This window comes from Choristoneura fumiferana, chromosome 4 (assembly GCF_025370935.1).
Source record: "Choristoneura fumiferana chromosome 4, NRCan_CFum_1, whole genome shotgun sequence".
Classification (NCBI taxonomy): Eukaryota; Metazoa; Arthropoda; class Insecta; order Lepidoptera; family Tortricidae; genus Choristoneura; species Choristoneura fumiferana.
The window spans coordinates 3,883,092-3,905,165 of record NC_133475.1 but is presented as its reverse complement, the minus strand read 5'-3'; the positions used below and the strand labels follow the sequence as shown (position 1 = coordinate 3,905,165).

General features: G+C 36.2%; 2 protein-coding genes across 2 annotated transcripts in view; both read right to left on the bottom strand.

The window, feature by feature from the left end:
• The window catches only part of LOC141427292 (protein spaetzle-like), a 28,076-nt gene extending 17,553 nt beyond the window's left edge, over positions 1 to 10,523 (bottom strand). Inside the window, exon 1 of the mRNA XM_074086597.1 lies at positions 10,336 to 10,523. Within this exon, the coding sequence (XP_073942698.1) occupies positions 10,336 to 10,371 (36 nt within the window). The 5' untranslated portion in view covers positions 10,372 to 10,523. The remainder of the gene's footprint in view (positions 1 to 10,335) is intronic.
• Positions 10,524 to 15,657: 5,134 nt separating this feature from the next.
• LOC141427024 (protein spaetzle 5-like) lies at positions 15,658 to 21,670 on the bottom strand. Its single transcript, XM_074086247.1, has 6 exons — positions 21,582 to 21,670; positions 20,187 to 20,229; positions 19,171 to 19,271; positions 18,110 to 18,208; positions 17,428 to 17,525; positions 15,658 to 16,369 (listed from the first exon to the last, which is right to left on the bottom strand). The coding sequence occupies exons 1-6, from the start codon at positions 21,606 to 21,608 to the stop codon at positions 16,144 to 16,146; spliced, it is 594 nt and encodes a 197-aa protein (XP_073942348.1). The 5' UTR covers positions 21,609 to 21,670; the 3' UTR covers positions 15,658 to 16,143.
• Positions 21,671 to 22,074: the final 404 nt, after the last annotated feature.

Below are 22,074 nucleotides of genomic sequence, written 5' to 3'. Positions count from 1 at the left end.
AAATAATATTTAGTTTTTTTTTCAGCTTAATGCTCGGTGTGAAAATGTATGAACTTGAAGCAAAATTATTTTCATCTTGGGCGTTAACACTTGAATCCCTCATTACGCTTAGGATTCTACTTTAGAATCCCTCGCTACGCTCAGGATTCTATTGCAGAATCCTTCGCTACATTCTGATTCAATGTACGCCCGTAAATATTTTGCTCCCTTGTGACAAATAACTATTAAATATCTTGAAGCTTGTGGTCCCGGGTTCGATCCCCGGCCGGGCAGATATTTGTATGAATAATACAAATGTTTGTTCTCGGGTCTTGGATGTTTAATATGTATTTAAGTATGTATTTATCTATATAAATATGTTTATCCGTTGCCTGTTATCCTTAATACAAGCTTTGCATAGTTTGGGACTAGGTCAATGGGTGTCAAGTGTCCCATGATATATTACATTTTTATTTATATTAAATTGAAAAGCAAGTCGGGGATCGACAAGCGCAGTGTGGGACGTCCACCAACGACACAGTATAAATAAGGAGCACTATTACGTCTCGGCAGCGTCCTTGATATAATTACCTACGCCGGCTCGGTACCACCAGCCAAATAAGTGGTCTATCAATTTTTAAACAAGTTCCTATCAAATGAATATGTCGCTAAAGTCTAACTTTCAAGTTGACAGACACGACTATTGGCATTATTGTTTTATGATATGCAAACGATTATCAACTTTAGACCACAAGTACACAAACGCGCGATAGGGCTGTCTACTTTACACTGTCACTCTTCAGTTGTTGTATTCGATTTTAAATGTCATATGAAATTTAAACTAGGGAAAGGATTAGGAGAGATTTAAAGATAGACTAAGTAATGTTTAACAAAAATGCATTTTATATTATTTTAATAAACCACAAAACATATTGTTTTAAATGGTTTTATTTGGCTTCATCACTACGTGTTTATGGGCGGTGGTGATCTCTTACCTTCAGGAGAACCCACTAGCTGGTTTGCCATCCAATCAAATAAAAAATAAAATAAATAAATAATACGTATATTTGCTACCTACAAATTAGCTACGGAGAAGTATTTGCGCCTCTTCTGGGATGTGCCAAAAGATTTATTGTTGAATTTAGTATAAAAAATTTGGATTCCGATAAATAACTTCAATTTATACGTTTTTATTATATTTTATTATATTAGATGAATTTAAACATCCTTACACCGAACAATAATGTTTATATCGTTTTGACATAAATAAATAAATAATACGTATATTTGCTACCTACAAATTAGCTACGGAGAAGTATTTGCGCCTCTTCTGGGATGTGCGAAAAGATTTATTGTTGAATTTAGTATAAAAAATTTGCATTCCGATAAATAACTTCAAATTATACGTTTTTATTATATTTTATTATATTAGATGAATTTAAACATCCTTACACCGAACAATAATGTTTATATCGTTGTGACATATTAAGGTATGTAATAGATGCGCGTGAGTTGGTATGTTGCCGAGGTATGCTGAGAATTCGTGGCGCGTAGGTATACCTCGCGTTCCGGCCGTTTGTATGAAGACGGTGTACTGTGCCCTTAGTGTAAGTTTTCGGTTACAAAATACGTCTCGATCGCGTTTGCGTTAAAATCTCAATTTGTATGGAAACACGAACAGCGCCTCTAGCGGAACGTGTGCAATGTTCGTGTTTCCATACAAATTGAGATTTTACGCGAACGCGATCGAGACGCATTTTGTAACCGAAAACTTACACTAGGGGTACTGTACGGTGTGGAGTGTAGCGACTTAGAAGAAGGGAATTAACCTAGTCCCAAAGAAATGTGTACAGATCGGTTTATATTCCTTGTTTTATTTTATAAATGGAAACTATAATAATGCAAAATGGCAGTTTACTTGATCCAAGGGCGGTGATGAGTCAGCCAGGGCGACCGCTAAAAAAAGTGTGAACACGCACGAACATTTGACGCAATAATCGTGCAATGTGTTTATTATTGAGTATAATCGCCATTAAAACACAATGTACCTACTTATTATAAAATATTATAAAACCACTTCCTTATATTATTACTTATTATAAAATATTATAAAACCACTTCCTTATAATAAGTAGGTACATTGTGTTTTAATGGCGATAAATAAGGAAATGCGAACGAGAGTCTATCAATGCTAACAGAAGTCCAATTTTGAAGAGTGAGGGGCAATGAGTCGATGTTCGTAATTCCAGTATCGCCCGTGTGTTTGCAATGTTTTTCATCACAAATTAAAAAAACACCCTGCGGCCCCCCTTTCCCGGCGGCGCCCTTATCCCTGGCCTTGGAGCAGGGGGTGCAAAGAATATATCCGGGTGAGTCCCCGCTACCAGCCCACCGGACATCGTGAGAGTTGCGGGAAACCGGTGGATGCAAGTAGCGAGTTGTCGTTTATTGTGGCGCTCTAAGGGGGAGGCCTTTAATAGGGGGAGGCATATGATAAAAAAATGACAATGGCTTTATTTTTTAAGGGATGGTAGTGGTAGGCTGTAGTTGAAAAGTACAATACAAAAATATGTCGATTAAAAACTAAGGCGTATAAACTATATATTATGTATATGTAGGTAGTACGTATAGCCAAATATTTAGGTTAAAAAATACAATTTTTTGTGCAAAAAATTCTAAAATCAATTAAGTATTTATAATATTTTCTATGTTGTACTACAGTATAATGATGAAGGTTGGTATAAACTGATACGTAATGAAAAAATAATTAATAATTATTTAAGTATTAAATCCATACTTCTTTAAATATTATAAATGCGAAAGTGTGTGTTTGTATGTTTGGCCATCTTTCACGTCGAAACGGAGGACTGATCGACGTGATTTTTGGCATAGAGATAGTTTATGGGCCAGAGAGTGACACGGCTACTTTTTATCCCGAAAAATGCACAGTTCTTGAGGGTACAGCGCGCCGGACCCTAATTCCACGCGGGCGAAGCGTGGGCAAAAGCTAGTATTTAGGCACATAAATTGTAGTGAAAGTTACAGTAAACTTTATTTGTAAAAAAACATTTTTAATCCGATTTCACTAAAAGCTTTATAAAATCTGCTTGCTTACCTAACCTGGCCGATGCAATGAATGTTGGTAGATAGGAAGCGGTATGTATTACAAATAAAAAAAATGCAAAGAAAAGTTAGGTTATCCAAAGGTTATTCAGGGGCTTGCGACCAAGTAAGCCCGCATGTTACAACACTCCTTACGAGCAAGTGTGATGTTTTTTTTTATTATCATCATTAGCCTACATCAGTCCACTGCTGGACATAGGCCTCTTCCATGGCGCGCCACAACACCATGTCTTCAGCCCCTCGCATCCATCCGGCGCCAGCGACCCCCTTAAGGTCGTCTGTCCACCGTGCCTCAGGACGCCCTACACTACGTTTTATCTTAGAAGTTTATTTTACAGACTGGACAGGTCATTGGTCTGCGCTGCGAGACGCCGGCAATGGCTAATGGGTATGTCATGGCACAATAAGGGTTCTATGTTACGGTCCCGCGGATGCTTTAATAAAATGGGATACTCTGATATTAGGTGACAATGGCTTAAGGAAAATACGTTCGATATAAAGAGCTGTATTCGTCCCAGGTCCCAGCCTGCCTTTAGACATTCAGTTTACAATGGTATGTAGAGGTAGATAAGGTTAGTAGTAAAATGGGATATAGTTTTTGCGAATGTAACATTATAGCAATCTTTTTTTCCAGGCTTAACCGCACGGAAAAAAAGGAATTCTTTGACCAAGAATATTCATTGTCTCAGGAATATTGTTTAAATCCAAGTATTTTTTTTTAAGCAAGACAATAGTTTTAACCCAAGACAATATATTTGTCTTCATCCAATACAATATGGCGTCCAGCTATATACGAAATATTATTGTCTTGCTTGACCAAGGTAAGTAACTAAGTAAGTCTTAATCTGAGACTTCCTTTTTTTCCGTGCGTTTTGTGTTAGCTTTCGCATTCACATGCCTTGTTATGAAGATAAATTTTAGTAAAACTTAATGCAATTTATGAAACTGATCTTTTTGTAACTGAAATGAAGTGAAATAAATTAATTTGAATTTGAAGAAATTTTAGACATCAGAGCCATTTTGAAAAATCCTGGACATCACAGAGCCACTTATATATTTTGTTTTTATTTTCGCCGACGAACTTCTTTACGTCCTTCAACTGTAAACTATTTTGTAGGTAAGGTAAACGTACAAGTGCTCGTCACTGCCCCAATAATTGCCATCTTTAATTATATGTCATTAGCAATGGAGGTGATAGCAGTGTGCCATCTATTGGGTATTAGCTGTCGAGAACTCGGACCTTAACCTTATGTTTCTTCAGCACACGGACTAATAAAACCTTCACATCTATAATTATAGACCTTTTTTCGGGGGTTAACGAGCTACTTGAACAAGTCACTCGTATTTAGCACTGGCATAAAAACAGTCGAGTCGAACTACCGGCAACAGTAACTGGCCTTCACTGTACGTACCCTATTATACTGATTGTTACTAAGTGCGTCACAGCGAGTTAATGATATAGTTATACTCGTACTTGAACGTTTTGACGGTTTTGTGCGAAAATATTAAAGCAACTTCATTATTAACATAATTTAAACCTCCTCCATATTTTTCCCTGGACGCCATTTTGAAATACACCACCCTTAAGAACAATGTATTGAATCAGGCGTTACTTTGCGGAGGTCCATTTTTAATTTTCGATATTTTGAACATCGACATTTTACCCGAAGATATTTTAACTTTCGATATTCAAATATGTAACCATTACTTTAGCGCCATCTAGGAAGCGCGCGGTCAAAATGGAATAGGCACAAAGTGCCGCGGCCGGCGCCTCTAACACCGCTGCGCCCGTACGCACACTGCACGATATAGGTTAAGACGCCTCTGACCCTTCTTCGGGCAGCCGGGAAGGCTGTAGGTATTTAATTTTTTTTTACGAAAAAATACTAAGATACTGGCTGCATTTCAACCAGAGGTGTGCGAGGATGTGTTGCGAGCGATATGTTTATCATGAACCAATAGAAACGCTTCATTTATCTATCTTCGCTCCGAAAAACACATTATCCCTATCATGATATAGTTATTTGTATCAAGGGAGCAAAATGGTGTTTTACGGCGAGGGCGTAAATTGAATCCAATGTAGCGAAGATTCTACAATAAAGTAGAATCATCAATAATGTAGAATCCTAAGCGTAATGAGGATTCAAGTGTTAACGCCCAGATGAAAATAATTTTGCTAGTGGCTCATACAACTTTACACACGAGCATTAATAAACTGAAAAAAAATAATTCTATTATTAAAGAACAACCAGCATAGAAAATGGCGTGGCTTACATTATCAACTTCAACGGCATTTGCACTTAGAAGCCTTGAGAAAAGTTGCACTTTGCTCCCTCTCGTCAGGATTACTTTTCTGAAGGAGAGGTGTGAAAAAACACATTCTTTGGTGGAATGAAAACGCGGCCGTAATCGGTTAAGTTTAGCACGTTTAGCTGATGCGGTCAGGTTGAAATTTAGCAAAATGAGTCACTTGTGTAACCGATCGATTCATTGATAATCTTCACAGAAGTCATTGAACTCTTGCGTTTTTACCCGACTGCGAAGAAGGGGTTATTTTATTTGGTATAATACCTAACCTAACCAGTATTTTAATGATTCACGGTTAACTCCATTAGACATGATTTGCTGCTAATTAAAGTCTATATAAATACAGTCTACGAACCGTATGGTAAATAATATTTTTTAGGGTTCCGTACCCAAAGGGTAAAAACGGAAACGCTAAACTAAGACTTCGCTGTCCGTCTGTCACCAGGCTGTATCTCATGAACCGTGATAGTTAGACAGTTGAAATTTTCACAGATTATGTATAACTGTGGCCGCTATAACAACAAATACTAAAAACAGAATAAAATAAATATTAAAGGGGCTCCCAAAACGTGTTTTTTTGCCGTTTTATTGCTAATGTCTAAATTACCTAATGTTGATTGTTAGATGGCACGGAACCCTTCGTGCGCGAGTCCGACTAGCTTTTGGCCGGTTTTTTCATACTTTAAAAATGAAAGACAACATGCACGGAAAACATGCAGGAAGGGTTCATCTATAGACCACTAGCCGTTACCCGCGACTCCGTCCGCGAAGAATTCGTTTATCTCTATCCCACGGGAACTATGCAATTTTCCGGGATAAAACTATCCTATGTCCTTCTCCGGAACTCATACTATCTGTATACCGAATTTCATGTTAATCGGTTCAGTGGTTTAGTCGTGATGAAACAAACTAACAAACAGACTTACAAACCACTCCCCCCCTTTTTTGCTTCTTTCGGCACAATGTCTTTTTTTTCTTTCTTTTTTAGTATGTAAGAGTATGTAATAAGGTTCTCTTATTTTTAATTGTATTTTTTTTTCTTTTTGCTGTGCCGAAATTTGGCAAATAAATTTATTCTCTTCTTTTCTTTTCTTATCACTTTCGATTTGAACTTTTTACAAGCTTTCACTGGTTAATTGCCACTGGGACTTGACTGTTAGTGCTTAAAAGATATAAGATGATGCATGATTATATAATACTTATGTTCATGACGCCGGCAATACGATACAAAAACTCTTTATTGCACACCAACATATAGTAAGCTGTATAGAAAACACAGGTATATACACAGAGATAAAACAAAAACAAACCGACAAAGAGATAAGACAAACTAAAATAAAATAAATTAAGGACTTCATGAAATTTTCTTCTAGTGTTATGATTTTAAATGTAAACTTAGACTTCGTAGTGTGTATTTATTAACATAAAAATTAACCTTCATAGTTATAGCAATAGGTTATTGACATTATTTGCAGAACTATCAACGCTGAATTACTTAATACTTCCACGTATTGTTTGTAGGTATTCTTAGTCACTAAGTCTACTAATTGGTCTAGTTATTATAAGAATAGCTAATTCCTTATTTATTGTCCTTCTCAATGCCATGCCAATTTGAATTACGATCGGTTTAATGATTTAATTTTTATTTTATCCCACGGAAACTATGCAATTTTCCGGAATAAAAGCTAGCTGTCTTTCCCAGGGTCCCAAACAATCTTCATATCAAATTTCATCAATATTGGTTTAGCGGTTTAAGCGTGAAGAGGTAACAAACACACATACAGACAGAGTTACTTCCACATTTATAATATTAGTATAAATTAATACGTATGTAGGTATGTACTTGTTTAGGTACCTGTGTAGGTATGTAACTCTTTATTGCACATAAGAAAAGAAACAAATATACAATTGATAAAACTTATAATTAAGTATTGAAGTTATTAGTACGAGGATGTGAAAACTTTATAATTTGCACGAATTCGTATGATAATTTGCATTTAAATAGAACCAGTGCCCTTTGTATGATCGTTGAATATTTTTTCCTGTCCTAACAGTTATTATATTAATAGCAATGCCTATCGTCGTTACCGGTTCGCTACAACTAAATATCATAATACCATGATTTTAGTACGTCAAAATGTCAAAACAGATTAGTTCCAAAATGTCATAAATCTCAAATAGATTTATTTTCCGTAAGTATAACAAAATGTATTTTACACATTAATACGTTCGATACCTATCCAAAATATGTAATTGGTAAAAAAAAACAACTCCTTCAATTATCGAATTATTAAGACTAATGGTGAAAACTTTATTCAATTGTATAAGTTTCATAATTACAAAAATTCAAAAATAAGTACTTACCTTTAAATGGCCCAAAGATCAAAATGACTGTCTCGTAATACCTAAAATTTGGACTGGGTACTAAATTTTCGATCGTATTTATAATAAAATATATACTTAAATTGATCATTAATTTAATTGTTCATCGCTATATTTATGACAAATTGTGATTTCGAAATTTAGTCATTTTTCCATAGCAGCTCAATACGAGTTTTAGGTAAGTAAAAAATCCATGTATATACCTACAATATTTTCTGATACGTTATCTAACTGGCGGACGAATAAAATTTCTTCAGATCACTATAGCTTATTTCGAAAAATCCCTTTTAAGTGTACCTCTACGATCCTTAAGAAATACGTCATCATCATCATCATCTCAGCCATAGGACGTCCACTGTTGGACATAGGCCTCCCCCATAGCCCATCGCCGTTGCTTCGGTTGGCAGCGTTTGCATCCACCGCGACTTTAACCAGGTGGTTCGTGGACGTCCTACGCTGCGCTTGCCGACCCGCGGTCTCCACTCGAAGAAATAGGTATTTGGTATTAAAATAAAATAAATAAATAAATAGTTACATTTCGAGTCGCTAGCTCCAGTGGTTTAGGTTGCGCTGTTTAACTGTAGTTAGTGTCGTTAGATACTCTTTATAGGTATATAAGGTAGTTATACAAGCAAACAGGTTAAGTAGCAAACACGGACATCGCGTGCGCGAGACGTCTTTATAAAACATATACATATATATAGCTACTAGTAAAAACATACCTCCAATCGAATATTTCAAACAACGGCCAACAAATCGCCCGCGTTCCTCACTAGTCGAAGAAAGTGACAGCCACTTTTACTTTTTTAAAACGTTTGGACCGTGCAAACCATATACAAACTACGACGGGAGTTGCGCTTAGCTTATTTCTTTACACTATATTTTCGTCGTAATTTAAATACTCTCGGGATTTGAGTTCGGGGCGCGGTGAGGTGTCTCACCGTACATGCTGAGCCTGCAGGGCTACTACGAAACTCGAAACTCGAAGTTCGTATCGTACCGTCCCTCTCGCTCTCATAATAAATAGTATAAGTGTCAGAGGGACCGCACGACACGAACTTCGAGTTTCGTAGTAGCCCTGCTGACCTCACATTTATAAATATTGGTTCTTATACTTAAGCCAAAGTGGAATGTGTACTTCTATAGAATTTATATCTGTCTTTATGTAACTTTGTTACTTATTGTCCTTACTAATATTTACTTAAAGTGATATGTTTATTATTACACTTATACAACCGAATACAATGAAATTTCGTATGTAGATAGTTTGTGACCGCGAACAGGACATAGGATAGTTTTATCACGAAAAATTGCATAAACGAATTCTTCACCGTCGAAGTCACGGGCAACAGCTAGTCGTCCATGAAGCATAAAACTGACAGATAACAAGACAAAACAAAGGCGAACTTTTCCATTTAAGGTACCTTCTCTTCCAAAGTAACCAGAACCAAAATTTGAAATTGCCTCAAATAAATAGTGCATTATCATATCCACTAAATGACATCGATGTTTTGGCCACATTATACTGGTTATCGTCAAGAGTAGTCTGAACCCATCAGATTGTTTTGCCGCGCGAGCCTCTCGAACTACCCGCACTGGACCTTGGTTTTGTACTATACTAGCGCCCTGTCACCGCGTGTTAAATGAATGACACTGTTTACGTCAGTCTACTCGTGACCGTGGCCGCTGCAATTTGGCTGATACATTGTTAAGATATTAAGTGATAAAGAGCCGAGTAAGATAATATAAATTATGAGTGAAAGTATCGGAACATTGTAAAACTGCATTATTTGCGTGTTCAAAGTGGTTATTGCTTGTCATATTTTTTGGCTGCGGGGAAAGTGCGTTACCGTCTCCTGTTGTAAATACTTTGCGGTACATGCAAAAACTCAAGGCCTCGTTTAAAGCAAAATAATATCCCAGACTTATATCGTGGTTTTCGCATTTCATTAGCACCTACTCTCGTGCCAATTTGCATGTTTCTAAACTAACCTAACTATACTAAATATATAACTTGGGATTGACATTGACAAACTGCGATCCCGTTGGAATATATCGGAATCAAAATCAAAGTCACAATATCTTTATTCAATTTAAAGAGAGAAAAACAATTTGGGCTAGAGGAAATATAAATGTCAAAAAATAATATCATTGGTTCAGAAAATCTAAATGATGTATATTTTGATTAAACATGTCTACAATTTTATTTGATGACTTATCACAAGTCTTTTATACAATTACATGTAAGAAAAGTGATAACAAGCAATCTTTGGGCTAATATAGTAATCTAGCTGTTTACATACCAAGTTCAATCCAAATCCGTCCAGCCATTTTAGCGTATTAATCACACACATATGAGACACATACTTTTGCATGTACCTATATAAATAAGAATGAAGTATCCTTTCTTATCAAATAAACAGAACCCAAAGTAAACGCCGTAAACATAAACAGGCGCCGACGATGCGATTGCTTTTTACGGAAAGGCGTACTTTATACGGAAATAAACTTAATGTATCGTTATTTTGAAGCGATGAGACTCACCAAGGCGACCCAAACGAGGCAATACGTCCAATACATTATGCACGTATAGACATTGTCGGCAAAGGCGATGGCGGTCGGCCGCCTACTAACTCATTTTGCGGTCTGGGTGCTGACGAGTGTACTGAATGACGTGCGTTCGACACATCCACCTCCTTTCAAGGCACCATAACTACTGGTCAAGTTCGTTTAGTCAGGCTGTTTACACTTAAAAAGACCACTCTATCGAGAGCTCTGAGCTTGCTAACGACCCAGTGACAACGCCTAGAATTCTTTGAGGTAAGAGACACGGGGAAGGTCAGAGTTAGTTGGGGTTTTGAACAAGTGTTGCTGGTGAACAGTGACCCATTTTTAGCAAAGTTCAGGGTTCGAGGCTTTTATACTTTTGGTGCAATTAGTGTTTTAAGTAATGCTTTAACGACACTTTAGTTCTTCCATAGTATTGAGGGAAATTCCAGTTTTTAAAAACACAGTGATGTTGTCATAAACTATGTAGTAGACGTTAATTAGTTAGTAGTATCTTCTTGCTGATTTTTTTGCCTAGCACATGCACAAGCTATTTGTAGTTTGGACTAGGTCAATGCCCTGTTAATGTAATGCGATCGAAAACATAACTTGTAAAAAAAGCAAGACTCGCAACTCAGTTCTTCTACTGTAAAAAGTTGTGAGATAAAAGGTGCTAACCAAATCGGTTAATTAATTCAGTCCCTACTTAATTGTCCTTCTGTCTTATTACGTAAATACTAGCTAACCTAACAACATCTTACCTAGTGGGGTCACTAGTGTGGTATCAATTTTTTTTGTTTGACATAAATAGATTGACTTGGCCATCGCATGAAAACACAATGTATCTCACATTGCCAGTAAATAATCTATTTATAGATTTTTAATATTGATAATTTAAATAAGGCAAACACTTCGTCAAACGTCACAGTTATCGACCCCAAAAAGCAGACCGCATTACCCCTTTGTGGTAGGTATATTATTACGGGTAGGTACCCGTGTGGTGTCGGGTTAGAATTTCACCTCTCCATTTCTTCCGTGGATGTCGTAAGAGGCGACTGAGGATATAGGTTAAGGTATACTATAGGCGACAGGCTAGCAACCTGTCACTATTGCACTGTTTTTTGTCAAACTTAAAACCTAAAATTGCTAAAAGTGGCTCCGAAGCGGTAACGTTTTGTGTGCTCCGCCTACCCCATTTGGGAATACAGGCGTGATGTTTGTGTGTGTGTGTGTGTGGTAGGTATATTAAAGTAAGATATCTAGTGAGAAATTACAGGGTTCTTCATTGTACGCTGGAAGAAACTAAATCATGTAGGTACCAAAGTGGAACCCTTTCACAATCAATTTCACAATAATTTCTTGAATTAATACGTAGGTATATGAAATTTGCAATGCAATGAGAAAGTCCGACTGGTTCAAAACTCGGTTTCCTTGACTGTACATATCCTATGGCTATCCTAATTAATATTATAAATACGAATATTAGATTATAAATTTGTTTGTTTGTTCCAGTAAAGTTTATTACTCAACAGAACATGTTTAAATTAGGTATGGAGATAATTTAACACCCTGCGAAGAACATGGATATTAATGGACAGTTTTTGTCCTGGTAAATTTAGTTCCCACGGGAAAGCAACAAACGATTTCTTTACAGGCGAAGTCGCGCGCATTACTTAGGTGATTTAAAATAATAGAACATTTTTACACCACGCACTAGTTTATTTGATACTAAAATAAGAATAAGACAAATAATGACAAGGTTATAAAATGCTACCTAGCTGTCAGTAACATTTTTTTATTCGTTTTTTTCGTCATTTAATTCATCACTAGCTATTACCCACGGCATCGCTCGATTGAACCAAAAGGTTTAACAGATGAAATAAAAATAGTGATAATTTCTTAATTCCACTGAAAATGTTCAAAAATGGCGTCGTGATTTTACGATGTTTAAAGAACACTTGCGCAAAATTTCTTGTGTAGACAGAACATTTAACATATCAGGTACTCTTTATTTTTATTTTGTGTTTTATCTTGTTTTTGATGTCAATTCGTTCAAAGGAAGATTCAAGACAAGACAACTGGAAGATTCATTTCCTTTAAGTGATAAAGGATAAATTCGCCTTTGTATTATCTTATTCTGTTGTTATCTTTATCTTTTATTTTACATTCGTACGACTCAATCCCGTAGAAACATGAATTACCTATCAAAAAAAGTACCCTTTATGTTAATACTAGCTTTTGCCCGCGACTTCGTCCGCATGTACTTTAGTTATCAGTACCACTACCATGAGTTTACAGTGACCGTACTCGATAGCGACGGCGTAAATTATTTGTATGGAGAATTGTACAGCGCCTCTACAAATAATTTACGCCGTCGCTATCGAGTACGGTCACTGTAAACTCATGGTAGTGGTACAGGGCATATGTTTTTTTTTGTTCGTGTGCTTGCGGCGAGAACCGAATCTTACTCTAGAACCCGAAGTATATTCTAGATTGCACGGCACATAATATTTTGTAAATTAGGTAAGTAAAAGATAAATAAGAACGGATAATCACACAAAAATTACGCTCCCTTAATATTATTGATTTTATTATACACAACCCGATGAGTAATCTTTGAGTTAGGTACTGCTTACTTATTAGCCAATTTATTTCACACTTATAAATATCAAATTAATTTCCATATTTTAGTTGTACATTTTGTATGAAAAAACCCCCTCCCCCATTGAAGTCGCCAACATCATGCGGACCATTTTAAATTATGACAAGTCATATATTTAAGTCTAGAAATAAGGAAGTCTCATAAAAACTCCCCCCTTATAAGTAGAAAGCTACTTCTTCTTTCTTTATCTTTGACTACGCAGATAATTTTTATTTGTAATGAGGACCCTGTATACCAATTCTCATACTAAGTCCGAAAATGACTAAATTTCCATAAAAACTACCCCCGCATTTTACTCCTTTAGGGGGGAATTTTATCCAATTCACCTACACAGATAATTTTAATTGTTCCTTATCGAGAATTTCCATACCTATTTTCATACTTCTAAGTCCAGAAATGAGAAAATTCCATTCACCCCCCTATTTCACCCCCTTAGGGGATGAATTTCTAAAAAATTCTTTCTTAGTGCTCACATCATAAAAGGAACCCCTGTACCAAATTTCAAGTATCTAGGCCCAGTGGTTTGGGCTTTGCGTTGATATATAACCCAGTGAGTCAGGTTTTCCTTTTATATATGTAATACTCGTAGATGTTATTTACGAAATCCAGTAATCTGTTTTGGCGCAAAAGAGCAAGAAACACATAAACTATTACTAAAAAAAAATTGGTGGCACGTTTACATTTAAGTTTAATCATTAATATTGAAAGAAAGAAGATAATTTATTCATATCACAACAACACAAACATAACACATTAATAATCAGAAGAGAATTATTATTCTAATGTATCAACCTATGACCTATAATCTTACTATCTACTTTATAACTTATTATAACATTAAAATTAAAAACCCCCGACACACAAAAAACGCATGAAAAAAAAACTAAGGTTAACAGGAAAGAAAAGTACAATTATGCTGTATTTTTAAAGTATTAACCTAAGCGGTCCCCCGACACCGACGACGCTTGGATAAAAAAATATTACTAGGTACTTATACTAAATTAACCTAGGCTAATTTTACGGGAAATCAGCATAACCAAACAGCTAGGTAGTGCATAATTATTTGTTACTATTTAGTTGTCTTTTTTGGCGGCGTTTTTTTGTCGGCGTTTTTTTTCAGGCGTTTTATGTGTGGTGGGGTTTTTTAAATTTTTAATTTAAGTTTTTTTATTTCATGTTTTTATAACTGGTATATTATATTTTAAAAGTGTACTAGTAGGTGTGTGTAGGTGTGGTGTATGGGTTATAGCACAGCACGGATTGCTGAGGACCTGGGTTCGATTCCCAGCGCTGGTCTCTTTTAAATTTTTCTGGTTTTTCTGTGCATCCATGTCTCAGTTTGTATTTTCGATGTACTAGTGTGTTGGATATCCTGGCTGGAGTATCAGCTCATCGTGTTGCCACCATTACATTGTATGTAGAAGCAATTACTTATCAAAACGAATCTAAACATGACATATATGCTATTATTTTTTCAAGAGTATACTGGTGTGCTGGATATCCTGGCTGCAGCATCAGCTCGTCGTGTTGCCACCACTGCATTGTGTGTAGAATCAATTACTAATCAAAACAAATCCAAACACGATATATCTGCTATGGTTTTATCAAGAGTGTACGTACTAGTGTTCTGGATATCCTGGCTGCAGCATCAGGCCGAGAATTCCATAATCTTGCATAGTTATATAGCATACATGGGTGTTTCAAATTTTAGGTCCCAAATTATGTTTGAAAGTAAAGTAAATACCCATTATGCGTCTAAGATTCCTACCGCAGCGAACAAAAGATGTAATGATGTTGCAACGGCTAAACCGATTTTGATAAAACATGCCTAAGAACCATCGCTAGAAAACCTGCTTTCAAATAAAAAAAACCGCATCCAAATCGGTCCACTTGTTTAAGAGCTACGGTGCCACAGACAGACACACATAGCGGTCAAACTTTTAACACCCCTCTTTTTGCGTCGGGGGTTAAAAATAGTCTAGCAGTAATACCATGCATAGTATTTTATCAGGTAGGTAGGACGTACACTTGAAAACAATATATATTACGATTAAAATTTTGGGCTAGTCCTAAAAAAACTGATTAAGTAGTTTGTCAATAAGATTAGCAAAAAAATATTGGACACGATTTAATTAAAGAAAAATTAAATAAGTTTCTGGTAAAAAAAACATTTTTAATACTTTCAAGCTTTTTTGCTGACTTTAATTTTTGTTGACTGTACTTGCATTGTCACCCAAACTACATTTGCATACCAAATTTCAAGTCGATGCCATTAACCGTTGAAGAGTTCTAATACCAGAATGTCAGTAAGGATTATTGTATTGTCACGCACTTTAATTAAGTATGACAAATTTCAAGACAAGCCGGCTACATGTATCTAAAATCTACCGTAGATTAATACTAATAATTCTATTATTATATCATGCCTATTTTTAATGAATTTTAGACCATATTTCTTATTTTTAGATAAAAAATATTTTTCCATTACTTACAGCGACATCTATAATCTCCACGTGAAACTATTTAATTAGCCCCTTAGCTTAACCTTCAGTTAAACCCAGGTCAGTGCTAGCTATGGCGTCTTCTACTAATGTACCTACTGGAAGTTGGTCGAATTTAGCTTGCAAGATTGAATTACAGACAAACATCTTGTAAAAGTAAAAGATATAGCCAGTTAAAGTTCAGCATAAAGTCACGGTCACGCCATGCGACACTTTAGTACGGCGTGTCAGGGCCGCCACTCAGTCTCCTGAACTTTGACGCGCTTATTTTTGTTAGATTGACAAAAGAAAAAATAACATGTCCTATATTTTCTGATGAACTAACTGATGGACTAAGGTAAACGTCCGAGAGCTCGACAAGGTAATACCCAATAGGCGACACCCTGTTATCATCTCTATTGCTAACATAAAATGAAACATGCCAACTGTTGGGACAGTGACGAGCACTCGTACTTTTTTTTTTACCCAGGAAACTACCCAATTGTATCAGGTTCTTCGCGGAGGTCCATTTCATAATCACAATCTTAACCACAGCTTGCTGAACATTTTTAAAATCTCCCATACTGCTTTTGTTATCTTAATTAATGGTAAGTATTTCTTCGCAAGTATTTTACTCCATAATCTGTCCACATCTGCAGGGTTCTAATTTCTGCCATCTTTCTTTACTTGTAAACTCGCATTTTGGTTATTCCGACCTTTTTCTTGTTGTACTTTGCAGTAGCAGTTGCTCGGTATAGGGTGTTCTGTTTCTATTATGTTGCCTTTATGGTCAATGGCTTTCATGACCCTTTTTATAAAGTTTTGCTCGCAGCTGGCCTTGTACCCAGTGGGGAAGTATGCGACAGGTGAGCACCGGACGCCCACTTTGCTGAAATAATAAATAAGATAGTAAAATTTATAATCCATTATCGACCAGCTGAATGTCAGAACAAGATTATCCACGAACTGCTATCAGCAAATACTCGGCTAGTTTGGCTATATCGCTTCAAGACAACCTCGAGAAACTGATTTTGCTAGGCAAAACAGAGCTTAGGAGAAGACGGTCACCAAACCCTTTGGTCGGGTCAAATTAAGGCGATCACGGGGCTCACTTTGCATGCAGCTCTGAAACGGGCCGAGGACAGAGCTTAAGGGTGTGGAAGCAGTTCGGCAACGTCTTCGTAAAGTCTTATCATGACGAGCACGACCTTTAGAAATAAAGAATACGACGAAAAAGAAGAGAAAATTACAAAAATAAAACGGTTCAACTGACGATTATAAGTCAAGAACCGTCCGACTAGTTGCGATCTTTTCGGGATATTTTTTTAAAGATGAGTGTGTTATCGACAGTGGCGTCCCTCGCATTTCCTAGCGCACAAGCAATGGAGAGATCGAGGTACTGCGTCGGTGCTGTTGAAATATATGTATGGATTCGCTGCTGCTGTTGCTGCTCTGGTGCACTGATTTCGGGCTCCAATATCGTGAACGCACTCGCCTTTGAAAAAATTTTTTTTTCGAAAAGACTGAAACTAGTCGGACCCTTCTGGACTTAAGTATAATAAGTATAATCTTAAATTTAACCTCTTAATTTTTGTAGTTTTCCAAACATGTCTCACGATAGCTTTAGTACCTAATATTAAATTTAATGAAACTACCGTGAGACTAACTCAAATTTTAATAAAATAAGTCCGGGTAACTCACGTTGTAAATCGAGTTTAGCTCGACATGTTGTCAGTGGTGGCGTATAGTGCGCGTGTTGCAGCAGCCGCCGAATCGCGTTGCATCGAGAGGAAGGGCTACGAATTAGCCCGAAACATGTCCAGCTAGACTCGATTTAAGACGTGAGCTATCCGGATTTATTTCATTATATTAAAATATAATATTTGTTTATAAAATCTAAGAACGACTGTGAAAAGACAACCTATTAGAAACGAGTAAAGCACTTACTTGCAAATTTGCACGCGGAACATTTGCCGGTATTGGTTCGAGTTTATAATAAAATTCCAGGTGCCATTGGCGTCTTGCGCTACTAGTGGTATGAGTTCCTAAAAAGCAAAAAAAAGAATAGGTACCAGTTACTTATCTAAATTATAAAAGCAGAAAACCGGGCGAAGTGGAAGCAGCTGGTACATATAGACTCGAAACTCGAGACTCTGTTAAAGGTCACACGTTGCAGCAAGAAAGTCTTCTTTCTTACTACCTACCTACTCAGAAAAATACAAACATAATTGGGCGGCTGAGACAGCAAAACGCCGCAAATATACAGGTCTCTCTAAAGACTACATATTTACAGCTTTTGCTGTTAAAACTTTGGGTCCATGGAGTTCGGACGCTCACAAACTTTTTGGACAATTAAAAAATAAATATTCGAAATTACCAATGACCATAGGGCATTTCTCGCCCAACGTATTGGAATCACGATCCAGCGCGGAAATGCAGCCAGCCTTATGGGCACTCTTCCTCAGGGACAAGACTTGGGGGAACTGTATATTATATAGTTAATTTATTTTTAGGATAGTTTAGTGTAACTTCAATTGTACCTTTTTGATTTAAAATAAATATCTATACTACAAAAAAAAACATAATTATATATTAATCAATTACATTTAAGGAGTAAATTAAACTATACCCGTTCGACAAAGTCACAAAGCTCCACTTCCTGTGGATCCAACTCTCGCACTGGCTGGATGCTGTCAACCACCGATTGGTTTGCATTCTGCAGACCCAACTGTTGAAAAAAAATTGAATTATGTTTTAATTATTTATGACAATGTATAATTAATTTTACTTAATTTAAATCCTTCACTGATAAAATAATGCGCGTGAACTGAAACCAATTATCTTGCTATCTGCAATCTCCTTTTGGTTTTTGAGAACCATATTATTAAATGTTATTTTATTTAACACCATACCTCTTGCTTTGTGGCCTTCACTTTAGGTTAAAACTTGGGCTTTGTCTTGTGTATAATATTCAAAGCTTAAATTATATTATCGTGTAACAAGTGGAGATGTCAGGTAGGTCAAATTTGGACTTTACAAAAATCTGCGTTGCTGCACCCACTGTGTATTTAATTAACACATGCCGAAGGGAGACCCCGTGCGGAGACCCTTTTTCGGTGACAATTGGTGTCACTACCACCACCATTACGATGTATTTTTTATTATTATTAAATGAGACACTGGCTATCTATGCACGCACCTATGCCTCCATTCCAACGGCTCATTTTATTTTATTTTTTTAGACATCTAATTTATTAATTTTGTAATCAATTTTTATTTTCATTTTAAACTGTTGACATTTAACTGTAACTTTACTAACAATAGATTGATAAGTTATTTGTATGCTTTTTACTAACAATAATGGATGTAATTATCTGATAATAATTAATTATTATTATATTATATTATTACATGAGGTATTATTATATTAAATTGCAAATTAGAATTATTATTTATAGTCATTACATGATTGTATTGAAAGCACATGCCTAGACTTAACGCTTAAGCTGGAGTAACAACTAACAAGGCATGTTCACTGCATCCAAGTTAGTTCCTAGACTTAAAAGGGGCCTCCCTTACTAACGCCATCAATCAATTCGCCTGTTAAGAAAACCTCTTTGGCCTAGTTCATGAACCTCAGTAAGGTCAGCCTGCTTCATTAAATTATTTAAAAGTACTCATCGCACATACCGTTTTAATGAGTCGCTCCACGAGCTCTGCCGGATAGTCCGGCTGCGGCAGATTGCAGTAACCCAAACGTTGACATTCCTCTGGGACATTTGGCACGAATCCTTGAGATAAGCACAAATGTTAGCAAACGTGAACTACAAATTTGTCTAATACCGACTTATTGTTTTATTCTCTATTAGCTGTAGCTCGCGACTTCTTTTGCGAAGGATTCTTTTTATCGCTATTTCGCAAGACTGTAGTCATCCCCCGACGCAAAAAGAGGGGTGTTAGAAGTTTGACCGCTATGTGTGTCTGTCTGTGGCACCGTAGCTCTTAAACAGGTGGACCGATTTGAATGCGTTTTTTTTATTTGAAAGAAGGTTTTCTAGCGATAGTTTTTGAGATATTGAAATTTGAAGTTCGGGGGTTTTCTAACTTTTTGTTGGTTAGGTTATTCCGATTACAAACTATCCTATATTCGTATGACCTTTCTGAATAGTCTGAATAGTCTGAATTGTCTTTATACTTTTGATTATTAGATGACCCGCATGCCGTCCTCGTCGTCGATGTCGTCTGCCTCGCCTCCACCTCATAATACAACCAACCTAACCAATAAAAAGTTGGAAAACCCCCGACTTTGTCACTTCAAAGTTCAATATCTCAAAAACGGCTGAACCAATTTTGATAAAACGTGTCTAAGAACCATTGCTATAAAACCTGCTTTCAATTAAAAAAACCGCATTCAAATCGGTCCACCCGACAAACAGATAGACACACTGACACACAAAGCGGTCAAACTTATAACACCCTCTTTTTGTGTCGGGGGTTAAAGATTTGATTTGGCGCAGCGGCTTTTTTAAGCGTGAAGAGTTATTTTCGCATTTATAAAATTGGGGCATGGATTTGTGATCAATCGTTAGAAACAGTTAGGAAGTTTTGAAATCTTAAGTTTACTTTGCAAATAAGCCGCAGCAGGTTCTTTTATATATTTTCTTTTTGAGGGGTACCTACTTCGGCTCTTATTTACTGTTACTTACTTTGCTCCGTGCTTCCCAGTTGGAACTGAAGCAGTATAGCGATCTGTAATTTTTAGTTTATCAATTAGAATTATATTTCGCAACTAACGTTTGGCAACTTGATTCATTTCGCAACTTTTCATTTCGCAACTCTAAAATTGTAAATATCTCAGGATTTATTTCAGCGCCATCGTGTAGAACCCTTTAGGTTAGGTTAGTTAGTTTAAAAATCTTGAAATATAGAAAATTAAACAGTTGCGAGAAGAATTTAGTGAACCATTAAAATTATAATGAAATTGAAAATACAAACTGAATATGAAACCAGAAAAGAGTAATGAATCGAACCATCAGCAATTTAATAAGCTGGACAGGAATCTAGACAAATTTTTTATGCATATATAGGTTGTTATTTCTATAGACTTATAGATAAACTAGTCTATCGAGAGATAACTTTTGAAGATTTATAGAATGAAGTCAAGGCTTAGAGTCTTGATAATGATAACTTTTTAACTGGGAAAAGGTTATGAGCTTGTGACTTGTGGCCACCAATTTTAAATGTTTTTGATGGGATTTCATTTGTTTTTGTAAGGTGCCCTGATGTATATGTATATCTTTTGTTATTTGCGTTACATTTTTAGCCTACGTAGCAGATTTTGTGAAGAAAGTTGCAAATTTCTTAGTTTCAAAGTTCAGTTTTCTAGGAAGTCAGGAAGAACCCTAGAGGTTTTGATGACCGAATGAGTAGCCAAATCATCATATTTTATTTATCAGTAAAATCAAAAGTTTAAAAGCTAGATCAATGATATTTTATATTGTCACTATGTGTGTCTGGGTATCTATGTGTGTGTGTATGTGTGTGTGTGTGTGTGTATGTGTGTGTGTGTGTGTGTGTGGTGTGTGTGTGTGTGTGTGTGTGTGTCTGTGTGTGTGTGTGTGTATGTGTGTGTCTGTCTGTGGCACCGTAGCTCTTAAACGGGTGGACCGATTTGAATGCTGTTTTTTATTCGAAATCAGGTTCTCTAGCGATGGTTCTTAAACATGTTTCATCAAAATCGGTTCAGCCGTTTTGAGCTATTGAACTTTTATGAATTTTGGCTTTCTGGTGTTATCTGGAACGAAGCTATGGGGGTTTGAAAAAGAGACGAAACGGTTCCCGAAAGTGGAGTAGGTAGTTTAAGTAAGTATGTAAACTTTTTATTGTACAAAAATAGAGAAACAAACACAATTGACCTTTGAGATAAATGTGCAAAGGCAAACTTATCCCTTTAAGAGATCTCTACCAATCAACCTTTGAGTGGTTAAGAGGAGCATTCGGTTAGGGGTCGATAAAAGAGTGAGTTTGAGGTAGTTCCCGCCGTTACTTTTGTAACTATTATGTTATCATTTAGTCATTATAATATGAATGCATGTACTTACAATATACAAAATGCCACTGTTAAACATTTTTTCTGTCCAAATCACTTACAGAAATATCGAAATACCAGAATGTCACAGTTACTTTGCAGGCGAATTGTAGATTTAGAACTAACTTTATTTGAATATGGCTGGTGTATTAATACTCCTCTAAAGTACTCTATTTACAGTGTAATGACGCCATCAGCTGATAAGGGTTTTCCTTTTTGATTGAAAAGTTCAACAATCAGTGTACTGAAAAAAACAGATAAGCTTATAAAAACAAACAGCTTTTCCCAACCTTTTTCAATGACGTATGCATATTTTTTTTATTTAAAACTATTGTTTTCCTGCGGCTTCGCACGCGTATACTATTAGAACCACCAGTTGAATCAAAATCCTGAAATGTTACTAATTTCCCATGGGAATTCCCGAAGACATTGGCGTTGAGAAAAATCGGTGCCAAATTTCATGTCTCTAATCCCAGCATATTTTTCCAGCTGGAAAAATATGCAAA